Here is a 12555-nt window from a genome sequence, read left to right on the forward strand (position 1 = left end):
ATTAGTCAATGGGGTAAAGACTGCGCTCTGTCCAAAACGTGGGAAAGAAAGCTGCACCAAAATTCAATCTATGGATCCACTCGTCCACATACAATTCGAAGGAAAAATGAAAGTAACTTCATACAAGATATAACAAAAACCACGGATATTTCTCATTGAATAAAACAGGCAAAAAGTGTGTTCAGCACAAACCCAATTGATTGAGCTCATGTTGAACAAGGAGGTTTACTGCAGCGTCTAGAGTCAATTTGTCCACATCTTGGCCAAAGTGCTGAATCCTGGATCCAGTTGTTAACCCCTAATTTGATTAGTTCCCAGCATCCTCCACCAGCAACTCCTGAGATGGTCAGAATTTTGCTTCATTGGTCATTGGACCCCCTCTGCGCCTCTTGTGCAAGTCCAGAATGTGAGTGTGAGGGTCTGGGCGAGTCGCAGGGGTGCAGGGAGTACTAATGAGATGCTCTACACACTGAGCAGCTGTAATGAGAAGGAAGGAAGGAGGAAAGTGGTTAGCCACATGTTTAGAGAACAGGGTGTATGTGGGAGGAAGGAAGATCTAAGTGTGTGTGTGCTCACTCTCAACCCGAAAAGATACCTCCCAACTGTCCTGTTTTTAGCGGGACAGTCCCAATTTTGACAGCTCAGCCCCCAGTCCTGGATTGCTACTGAAATATCCCAACTTTCTCTTTGATCTCCTGCGCTGAACAGCCATAAAGATACAAAGTTTTTAAAACTGAGGCTTTTGGCAGAGAACCCAGAATATGTGGCAAGTGCACTTAGATACATTTATAGCAATTAAGAGAAGCAAAGAAACAATTGCAACAATTTAAGATAAGCAGGTCTCTTGGGGAAACTGTGACTTGCCGCTTAAGGGCTAGGCCACACGGGAAGATTTCAGGGAGATTAGTCGCCTGGCGACTAATCGCCGCGTCTAATCTCCCTGAATGACTTGCTGGTATCTTGCACCCGCTAGCACTAAAGTCGCCTGCGCCTATTCACACGCGGCGACACGTTTTTCAAAGTCGCTCGAAATTGTCTCGTGAGCAATTTTAAAATTTAAGATTTAAATGGGCTAATTCTAACAACTTTTCTATTGGCCTTCATTTTTTCTTAGTTTTCAGATCATTTGCCTTCTTCTTCTGACGCTTTCTAGCCTTTAAATGGGGGTCACTGACCCCATCTAAAAAAACAAATGCTCCATATGGCTACAAATGTATCATTATTAGGATTCGGTACGGGTTTCGTCCTTTTTCCGCAGGATTCTGATTCAGCTGAATCCTAGTGCCTGGCCAAACCAAACCCAAAAAATCATGCTACAAGGAATTCCAAAATTTCTTAACAGTGTGCTGCAAGCGCAATTCTCTTTCCCCTTTCCCCCCCTAATTTACATATGCAAATTAGAGTTTGGATTTGGTTCGGTATTTGGCTGAATCTTTCACAAAGGATTCTGGATTTGCCCAAATCACTGGATTTGGTGCAACCCTAATTGTTACTGTTACTTTTTATTCCTCATCTTTCTATTCAGTCCTCTCCTATTCATATTCCAATCTTTTATTCATATCCGTGCTTTTTTGTTGCTGTGGTAATTTGGACCCTAGCAACCAGACGGCTGAAATTACAAACTGGAGAGCTGCTAAATAAGTCAAAAACCACAAATAATAAAAAATGAAAACCAATTGCAAATTGTCTCAAAATATCCCTCTCTACATCATACTAACAGTTAATTTAAAGGTGAACAACCTCTTTAATGGGAAAACAGTTACTAAAGTCTGTTCCTAGTAAGTTGCAACTAATGGATCCCCCTAACACTGCCCCCCTGCAGTTCTTCGCATTACCCAGACAGCGCATTCTTGTATCACAGTCTATTCCCCCCCATCTTGTCATTATCCATTATATCAATAGGCCGCTGGGGTTAATTAGAGTTAATTGCAGCTGTCCTATTGCTCTATAGTGTAAGTCCTATTTGATAGTATTGTACCTGTTGTGTAATGTCCCACCTCAACTCAGTTCACTCACTGCCAGGGATTCTGGGTAATATCCCACCTTACCCCATAGTCAAGCAGAGCCTCCCTCTGTGAGTCATGTCCTGTCTTACCCCATAATGACAATCACAGAGTGTCTGGCTCAACAGCAGTTCCTCTGTCTCTACATTTATTTGTGTTTTTAGCATTTCCAGTCAATTCTGCTTGTTTATATTCTCCATGTGCAGTACCTCCTAAACCGGCCCACCTGAAAGCATCGGGGAAACAAATCCTAAACCACAGGATTCCACCAGCCCCATCAAAGTCATTGCCCCTAGCACCCAAACCCACCAGACGACCTGGAATTAAAGAGCGGGGTGGGTCTGAGACCTCAGATATTAGTATCCTCATCAAGAAGTTTGAAAGCCTTAGGTAAGTACATGTTGGCTGATCTAGAACTCAATCCTCATGTGCTCCATGCTAGCAGGGTACTTGCCTCTTTACATGTGTCCATCTCTAGGAGTCATGCCCTTTCCTTCTGATAATATAATGTCTCTGCTTCTCATTAGGCAGCCGGTCCAGCTTGGGAGACACAGTCGCTACCATTTTAGGGTCAAGATGGAGCAAGGAACAAGCCCCCTGTGTTGTGCCCATGTGTCTACTAGAGACTCGGACAGTGGGATCCCATTGGGTGAGCAAGGAAGGCCAACCGAGGAGGAACCCAGTGCAGAAATGCCCATGGATAACCTGAAAAGCAGAGACTTTACAATAAATGATATTAACAATTGTGGAGGTAATAATGCCTCTGTGAACCGGACTGAGCAGCCTCCTCAGGAGAACGGGAATCTGACTGTGGATCATAATGATAATGGGAAAATTCCCAACAGAGACAGTGGCATTGACAGCCCTTCTTGTAGTGTCGTTGGGGAGGTGTTTCCCAATGACGAGAGTGTGGAGCACAAAAAGCTTTCCTTGCCTGTCCACATGGTGGAAATCGGCATCGTCCGGAAGAATTCCGACTCGTCGTCTGTGGATCAGAAGAGAGATTCCACTCAGGATGAGGACAGTGACCTGGATGAGGGCAGCAGTGAAGAACATGAGTCCATGGAGGTGCCCAAGGCAGAGAACATCGATTCCACCAAGGTAAGAAAAAAACTCAAGCATCAAGTATTGAGGAGCAAAGGATTGTTTGGGTCTCACTTAACCTAGCAAGCTACCAAGGTTCTCTGTGCAGAATAATCTATTGTCAATAAGTTTTACTGAAGATTATTATATAATAGTGATCCCTGCTATTTATAAGGTATATTTTCCCTTTCATCAAGCACATATGATTGTTGTGGTCCTTAGAACCTCCACTTGAGGCTGCACAAGGGGCCTAGAGAGATCCATGCCCTTAAGTTCCTACTTGAACCCTATCAGTAATGGCTGTGAAACTGCTTTAGCCCATAACTTGTAATTGCGTCCATCCTTAATGGCCACTGTTGTCAAATTTCCCCTTTGACAGCCCCAGTAAAAATGAGAAATACATCCCTGTACTGCTGAATCCAATTCATTATGGCAGGCTCTGTGCACTAATACTGTCCTGGTTTGGGTGCTGGATCCCTTTGCAGTGCAATAACAACCCCCATATTGCCTATTTTAGAGTATTCTTGTCTTAAGATAAGTCTGCCTTGTATGTCCAGCCATTACTAACAATATATGGTGTCCGATGACTTGTCTGTGGGCCGGTTGAAATTTTACCCCTTATTGTGATCACTTGATGGACGTGTCCAGCTACTTGGCCAAAACTGACCACAACAAGGAGATATTTTGCTCAATACCATGGATTCTGGTTCAGGCCTCTTTATATGTAGGTTCCCATCCATGTTGGGCAGATCTATAGACACTTATCACATTGGCGCATGGAAATTTAATTAGTATTTTAGCTTCCTGTCTCTTTAAATCTATTTCTATATTCTTGTAGGGTGAGGTATCATTATCCGATTCCATGGGCAGATATAAAGGCGCATAATGATAACCCCAAGCCGCTCACAGGCCACACGTTAATCATGAAAGATCTCTCTGATTTCTCTGCCGCCGCCACACAAACCCTCTCTGAATCCAAATGAGCCAAATTCATTCTTGTTTTATAGAGAAAGGGCAGTTTCTGTTGTTTCTGTAAATATCTTCAGTAAAAGGTTCTGTGCTGCCTTGTTTCTCGCCAGCTACTCGTTGGTTTGATAGGTAAAATCTAGAAATTTCTGCAATTGTGTTTGTGGGTATGACAAGACTTTGCACTTGAAAGAAGGTCCTAGAGTTTTGTGGCTGTGTTTGTATCCTTACACACTATGTATGGGGGTCTCACACTAATAAAGCTGAGGACTAGGTATCTTGACTGGCGTTATAATAATTAGTCCTACTCTGTCTCTGAAGGGGGCCTTACACAAAAAGATACACTGTATGCCCATGGATATGTAGATACCCCTCCTCACTATTCCTCACCGATCATCCCCAACCCAGGTGCCACCACATCATACAATGACATTCCTCACAATTCCGTGCTCCCTACTTTGTGGAAAGGCCCTCTCCTGTTTCAGCACAATAATGCCCCATGCACAGAGCCAGGTCCATTCAGAATGGGTTTGCTGAGATGGGAAGAACCTGACTGCACAGAACCCTGACCTCAATCCAACTGAACCCCTGTGGGATGAATTGTAACCCCGACTGATCCCCAACATCAGTGCCCAACCTCACTAATGCTCTTGTGGCTTAATAGAAGCAACTCCCAACATCTAGTGGCAACCTTCCCAGAAGCACCAGAGCTTCCAGAAAGACTTCTATCAAGAAGATCATTTCTAGAACAGGTTGATCATCAGACAATATATGCTCATGGACAATATCTCTACATTTACATCCAACTTTACTACAGCTTTAAAGGGATACTGTCATGGGAAAACATGTTTTTTTCCAAAACGCACCAGTTAATAGTGCTGCTCCAGCAGAATTCTGCACTGAAATCCATTTCTCAAAAGAGCAAACAGATTTTTTTTATATTCAATTTTGAGTTCTGACATAGGGCTAGACATATTGTCAGTTTCCCAGCTGCCCCAGTCATGTGACTTGTGCCTGCACTTTAGGATGGAACTACTTTCTGGCAGGCTGTTATTTCTCCTACTCAATGTAACTGAATGTGTCTCAGTGGGACTTGGCTTTTACTACTGAGTGTTGTTCTTAGATCTACCAGGCAGCTGTTATCTTGTGTTAGGGAGCTGCTATCTGGTTACCTTCCCATTGTTCTGTTGTTAGGCTGCTGGGGGGGGGTGATATCACTCCAACTTGCAGTAAAGAGTGACTGAAGTTTATCACAGCACAAGTCACATGACTGGGGGCAGCTGGGAAACTGACAAAATGTCTAGCCCCATGTCAGATTTCAAAATAGAATATAACAAAATCTGTTCGCTCTTTTGAAAAATGGATTCAAGTGCAGAATTCTGCTGGAGCAGCACTATTAACTGATGTGTTTTGAAAAAAACATGTTTTCCCATGACAGTATCTCTTTAAATAACTTTGGTGACTAGTTTGTTGGTGGAACTAAAAGACTGACCAAAATGGGTCACCTTAATTGGAAAAGTCAAACAGAACCAATGACTGGTCTTACTGGTTATGACCCTGACAACTACTTGGGGAAACCTCTTTCTCATCAATACAGACCTGGTTGACTTGACTTAAAATATTGAGAAATGAAGCCATAATCAGATGGACCCATAAAGTGCTAGAGCATGACTCTACACCAGAGGTCAGAATATGACTGATATGGCATATATTGTGACCTTCTCTAGTTCTGAAGCTCAGTCTTTTTCTATTCCGCTATGCACATAGTCAGTTTGGTTTTGTACAGTTTGGTTCTGTCCCACAAAGCACTGATTAAACATTTCATTTTTAGTGTTCTGAACATCAGAGACTGTACAACATCGCCAGAGAGCTGCTGCAGACGGAGGAGGCCTATGTGAAGAGGCTGGATCTTCTGGATCAGGTATGAAGGTTTGTGGTACCATGTTGGGTGCATGAATCAGAACAATAGATGCAAACCGTTCCCCATGATGCTTTGCATTGTGTGTCTACAAGACTTGCCTTGTCTAACCATGTGCCATCTCTTGTTGTCCTAGGTCTTCTGCACAAGGTTATTATCTGCCGGTATCCCCCAGGATGCGATAAATGGAATATTCTCCAATATATCCTCAATCTATCGCTTTCACTGTCAGTTTCTCCTTCCCGAACTAAAAGCGAGAATAATGCAAGAGTGGTGAGTTCTTTTCTTTATTCTAGCTCCAGAATGAGTCCCTTCACTTCACTAGATTTCGGTAATGATTTTGCCATGACTAATGACATCATTTGTCCCCCTGTTTTCAACCTCCTGGTTTTCTTATTAGTATTTACCCATTTGAAAAGACAATTCTATCTACTACCTCTCACTGGTTTCTGTTACCAAGATTGTTTGTACCCAAACATTGACTGTTTGAAGTGTGGGCATCAGTTGTAGGAGATTTTTTTTGGCCAACTTTTAAGATGACAAAGGTAGAACCAAGAAGAATCTAATGATACCATTAAAACAATCACTGCACAAAGAGTGAATTGACTAAATCTGAAAGGATTAATTGAATTAATCCAGTCAATTTGCTCTTCTCTCTAGGGATACGAACCCCCGGATTGGTGACATCCTACAGAAGCTTGCCCCGTTCCTAAAGATGTATGGGGAATATGTCAAAAACTTTGATAAAGCGATGGACTTGGTCAACAGCTGGACGCAGCGTTCCTCTACCTTTAAAGAGGTGGTTTATACAATCCAGGTAACTCTACTCAATCTACTCTACTCAATCGCCCAACTTTCTCCACCCTGCTTCACCCCACTAGACTATCTACTGAATTCCATCTTTTGTTTCCCGGTGCTGTACAGAAGGACCCAGTGTGTGGAAACCTGACGTTGCAGCACCATATGTTGGAACCAGTGCAGAGGATTCCCCGCTATGAGCTTTTGTTAAAAGATTACCTGAAGAAACTCCCAGAGGACTCTCCCGACCGGAAGGATTCAGAAAGTAAGAGTTTAATCTTATAGTTGATAGCGTTCTCTTTAATGGAATGCAACCTACACCTTAAGCTCCCCATAGACTGGACGATTCTTCTTGCCGAACGGCCGATTTAAGGGAAGTCCGACCAATCCTTCAAAATTATCGTGCGGTTAGTGGGATTCGAACGATCGTACATCTTACGATTTTTCGGCCGACATCTGTCGGGAAATTGAACGGCCAGGTCAAAAAATCTTTGTCGGGCCCAGTACAATGTATCTATGTCTGCAGGGCCAAGCAGGCAGCTACTCTTTGTTTAACTGGTAAATTGGTCTTTTTAGTTGATGGTAAATTCGTACGATCGTTCCGAGAAAATCGTGGTCTCACGATGAGGATCTGATCTTTTAAGAATCTCAACATCTATGGCCAGCTTTAGTGTGGTGGTTCCCAAAGTGTAAGAATATTGGCAGAGCAGATCAGTCTAAATGCCAGTTACGGTTTCCAGAAGACTAGCTTGAAGATCTGTTAGGGATAGATTTTTGGTGAAGCAAAATGTAAGGTTCTTCAAAGAAATCAACTAAAATTTGTTAAAAATACAAAGTCATTTATTAGGACATGAGAAACAAAAAGCCTAACACGTGTTGTGCCAACTGGGGCACCTGCACATAGGCTGTGAGTAAGTGTCCCAGTAGGCACAAAACGCGTTCAGCTTTTTGTTTCTCATGTCCTAATATATGAGTTTGTATTTTTAACAACCGTTTGTTGATTTCTTTGAATAACCTCACATTTTGGTTTTGTTTCCGGAGACTGGGGTGATCTGTGAGTTCTTCTTATCATTTACTTTCGTTACTGAACTGTTACATATTTTGATAGTGCTTATATTTTCACTAGTGCTCTGCACCATTTCCTGCTTTTGACCCCACTATGTGAGAGTTACAGTACAACCAGCCTGGACTCCCCTTGAACCATCTCTGTGTGTAAAACAAGTCTTACACAATGCTGTCATTTCAGGCAGCACATTTATATTTGTATCTGTATTTTATATAACCATTCTCTTCTAATTTCAGAGTCCCTGGAATTGATTTCTACTGCAGCCAATCACTCAAATGCAGCCATTCGCAAAATGGTAAGTCACTTTGTGCTCTGTCATGTTCTTTTATTCAAATTTTGCTTAAATTGTATCCTTATAAAGAATTGTCACCATATTTCATCCTCTGCATTTTTCATGTCCCATATAATTGTTCTTAAATGTATGTTTCCCACTTTCCTTTCAACCCACACACGCTCTCATCACCTCTAAACTACTTTTATTTATCTTTAGCCATATCTCTCATGTATTATAAGGGATAATGTACCCCCTACTGTAAATGATAAGGATATTAGAAGTCACTGAGGGGTTGTTCTGTGACCATATAAAGGCACAAGGCTGCAGGCTGAGTTATACAGGGAACTCTGAGTATCACTCATGTATTATAAGGGATAATGTACCCCCTACTGTAAATGATAAGGATATTAGAAGTCACTGAGGGGTTGTTCTGTGACCATATAAAGGCACAAGGCTGCAGGCTGAGTTATACAGGGAACTCTGAGTATCACTCATGTATTATATGGGATAATGTACCCCCTACTGTGAATGATAAGGATATTAGAAGTCACTGAGGGGTTGTTCTGTGACCATATAAAGGCACAAGGCTGCAGGCTGAGTTATACAGGGAACTCTGAGTATCACTCATGTATTATAAGGGATAATGTACCCCCTACTGTAAATGATAAGGATATTAGAAGTCACTGAGGGGTTGTTCTGTGACCATATAAAGGCACAAGGCTGCAGGCTGAGTTATACAGGGAACTCTGAGTATCACTCATGTATTATAAGGGATAATGTACCCCCTACTGTAAATGATAAGGATAATAAGACATCTGTGACTATATAAAGGTACAAGGCTGCCACTGTGATTGTAATTAGTGCCTGATTATTATATTTGAACCTCTGTGTTTAGAGGTTTTTTAGTCCTGTTGCTGCTGATATATTAAGTCTTTTAAGTAAAAAGTCTATTGTTTCTAAATTGAGTAGACGGAAGTCACAGACTGAAACTTAGTGCAACACGGCAGCTTTTTCTGTAACTGGGTTGGAACAAATGAAACGGCAGAAATATATAGTTAGAATCTTGCTGTAATGAGATGTAAATGGATTTGGGGGTGATATTTTACTCTGAAGTCAGCAAATCAAATGATCTTTTTCACTGGACACATTATATGGGGTAGAATGAATTCAGTGAGTGTATAATACAAGGGTTGAGACATTGGAGCATATATAGTACAAACCCCAGCTGAGTTTAAATAGAATTTTCTTCTGACTCATCTTTTATATCAGAGAAACAGTAGGAGAAACTCTATAGAAATGTACAAGTATTTCTGTCTCAGCAAAAGAAAAGCTCATTTACCATTGTGGCAGGTGCAAAGATCTCCAGCACTTTGCACCCCAATAAAACTCCAGGGGAAAGTTCTGCTTGTGTCTCATGAACCCACTAACCCACTCACTGAATTTATCTGCTCAAGGGCCCAGAACTGGGAAATATCAGTTAATTTAGACAGTGCCAAATGGTGAGGAATAAAGTAGAAACCCACAATAATGTGTAAGAAAAAAGGGTAATTTTATTTTATTCCATATAAAGGAGAAGATGCACAAACTGCTGGAGGTCTATGAGCGACTTGGTGGGGAGGAAGATATTGTTAATCCGGCCAATGAACTCATTAAGGAAGGACACATCCAAAAATTATCAGCAAAGAATGGAACCACACAGGACCGGTATTTATACCTGGTAAGTCTGACACATTGGGCTGGTCAGTGTTCAACTCTCAGCCATATATATATATATATATATATTATTTGTATAACTGAGAACATCTGTATTTAGTTCTTCATTTGAAATCTGATTGGCCTGTGTCTGTAATCCTCCCCCCTACACACACACTGGGCCCCAAGATCCCCCTCAGTGAGTCCCTGGGAATTCCTAATCTTGTGCTTTTGTGCAGTTTAACAGCATGCTCCTGTACTGCGTGCCCAAGTTACGGCTCATGGGCCAGAAGTTCAGTGTTCGGGAAAAGATTGACATCGCTGGAATTCAGGTTGGTGCCAAGAAATGTCCTTCTGTTACTTAATATAAACATGGACTTTTGTACAGAAAATCTTGTTTTTATAAGGGGAAATGATCTTCCCACATCAGATCTGTTATTGGAAACTGTGTCCCTTTCACTGATGGACAGAGAGACTGCACCTATATAGATCTACAGAGAGAGAGAGACAGAGAGCAAGACAGAGAGATAAAGAGGAGATAGAGAGAGAGAATAGAGAGAAACAGAGGGAAAAGCGAGGAGAGAGAGAGCGAGAGAGGGAGAAAAAGGAGAAGAGAAAGAGAGCAAGGGAGACGAGAGAGAGCAAAAGAGTGAGAAAATTGAAAGGAGATAGAAAAAGAGAGAGCAAGAGAGGGAGAAAATGGAGAAGAGATAGAAAGAGAGAAAGCAAGAGGGAAGAAAGAGAAGCGAGAAAAAGAGGAGAGAGAGCAAAAAAAGAGATGAGAAAGAAAGGAGAGAAAAAGTTGGAAAAGAGAAAGAGAGGGGGAGAGAGAAAAAGAGGGAAGAGAGAGACAAGACAGAGAAGAGAGACCGAGGTATATTTGGTCCTGTCAGTAAATCTGATTTAAATCTGAGGGAGAAAGATACATGTAGATTGAGAGACATATCGATCACATACTAGATCTAAACAACTAGATAAAAACAGATCTAGGGGGACAGACACATTTTTAAAGCCTCAGATCCATAAATGGTTACAGACTAGAAGAGACAGACGACTGAGAGAGAGAGAGAGAGAGAGAGAGAGAGAGAGTAGGAAATACAGAGAGATGTTGGTATTGGAGGGCATTTACAAGAGATAATGGGGCTCATTTATAACCACTGGGCAAACTTGCATCTGGGCAGTAACCCATGGCAACCAATCACATGATTGCTTTCAGTGCTCAACCTGCAGCTGGCTGAAAAAATGACTGGTTGCTATTGGTTACTGCCCAGTGTTTATTAATGAGCCGCACTGTGTTGCTGTATGTGACACACCTTCGAGGTTTATTTAGAGGCAAAGTCAGTGGGACTGGGAGACAGAGCTTTGCTCGGATTGGCGGCAGCTTGGTTGGGAGGAGTCAATCAGATGCAGGAGGGCACAGTGGGCGGGGTTAGGGAGGTTGAGCGCTATATAAAACCTCAGGAAATGTCATACAATATGTGATACATCGCTGTGATTTCCAGGGCAACACATGAGTTTACTTCTGTCTTTGTCTTTTCATCCCTCTTCCCCTTTTACCTTCTGAACATGTTGCCCTTATAGGTGTCAGTTCCTCAGCCGAACAGTAACACGTGGCTTTTATATCCCATGTGCTGCCTGGTCCATGGGCCCCTTCCATCAGCTGCTATTGATCTTGTCTCAACATTCTGAGCCTTGTGCTGCCCCCCATCCACAATCCTATTGTACTGAAAGCATCAACAGTTTGGTTTGACTTCCCCTTACCTGCTTTCCAGGCCCATGAGATAGGGTGGGAATATTGAAGTGTATGACGGGCCCTGAATAGAAATAAAACATTTTTAGTTTCTTAATCATTCCCATTAGTTTCTTCTGGGCTCACAGGCGCTGGCACCCTGCTATTTAATCCTTCAAGGGGTTGTTCACCTTTAAATTAACTGTTAGTATGATGTAGAGAGGGATATTCTGAGACAATTTGCAATTGGTTTTCATTTTTTATTATTTGTGTTTTTTGACTTATTTAACTTTTTATTCAGCAGCTCTCCACCAGTTTCAGCCATCTGGGTGCTAGGGTCCAAATTCCCCTAGCAACCATGCACTGATTTGAATAAGAGAATGGAATATGAATAGGAGAGGCCTGAATAGAAAGATGAGGAATAAAAAGTAACAATAACAATACATTTGTAGCCTTACAGAGCATTTGTTTTTTAGATGGGGTCAGTGACCCTCATTCGAAAGCTGGAAAGAATCAAAAGAAAAAATGCAAATAATTTAAAATCTATAAAAAATAAATAATGAAGACCAATTTAAAAGTTGCTTAGAACTGGCCATTCTATAAAAACCCCTTTAACCTGCCAGGCTGTGTGATCATTCTGCCTAGCAACTGATTCTACCCATTTGTTTTCAATGGAGTGAGAAAGCTTAGAATAGTTTAAAAGTTTAGAGATGCAATTCAAAGCCGGAGAATAAAATATATATAAATATAAGTAAAATATAAAATGAGGACCAACTGCAAAAAATTTTAACCCTCCCCCTTCCCCAATAGTTTTCTATTATTCTGTTCTCCTCTTATTCTGGGGTCGCTGGATCCATAGAGATTGGTCTAATCATATGAGTAAAGTAAGGGAAGAATGATGTACATTATAAAGCTTCTCCCCATGTAACTAAAGAGAAGGGCTGAGAAGAGCAGCTGATTATTTACCTGTACAATTCTGCCCCTCTTATTAACCCCGTGTGGGGAGGGAGGGGGTAATTAGCAGCA

The 12555-nt window shown here is 41.7% G+C and overlaps 1 protein-coding gene across 1 annotated transcript in view; it reads left to right on the forward strand.

The window, feature by feature from the left end:
- The window catches only part of fgd3.L (FYVE, RhoGEF and PH domain containing 3 L homeolog), an 87510-nt gene that overhangs the window by 56416 nt on the left and 18539 nt on the right, over positions 1-12555 (forward strand). The window contains exons 3-11 of the mRNA XM_018240399.2: positions 2210-2393; positions 2531-3104; positions 5884-5973; positions 6107-6243; positions 6631-6787; positions 6895-7033; positions 8071-8129; positions 9679-9825; positions 10040-10132. Coding sequence (XP_018095888.1) covers positions 2210-2393; positions 2531-3104; positions 5884-5973; positions 6107-6243; positions 6631-6787; positions 6895-7033; positions 8071-8129; positions 9679-9825; positions 10040-10132 — 1580 coding nt within the window. The remainder of the gene's footprint in view (positions 1-2209; positions 2394-2530; positions 3105-5883; positions 5974-6106; positions 6244-6630; positions 6788-6894; positions 7034-8070; positions 8130-9678; positions 9826-10039; positions 10133-12555) is intronic.

Source organism: Xenopus laevis, chromosome 4L (genome assembly GCF_017654675.1).
Source record: "Xenopus laevis strain J_2021 chromosome 4L, Xenopus_laevis_v10.1, whole genome shotgun sequence".
NCBI lineage: Eukaryota > Metazoa > Chordata > Amphibia > Anura > Pipidae > Xenopus > Xenopus laevis.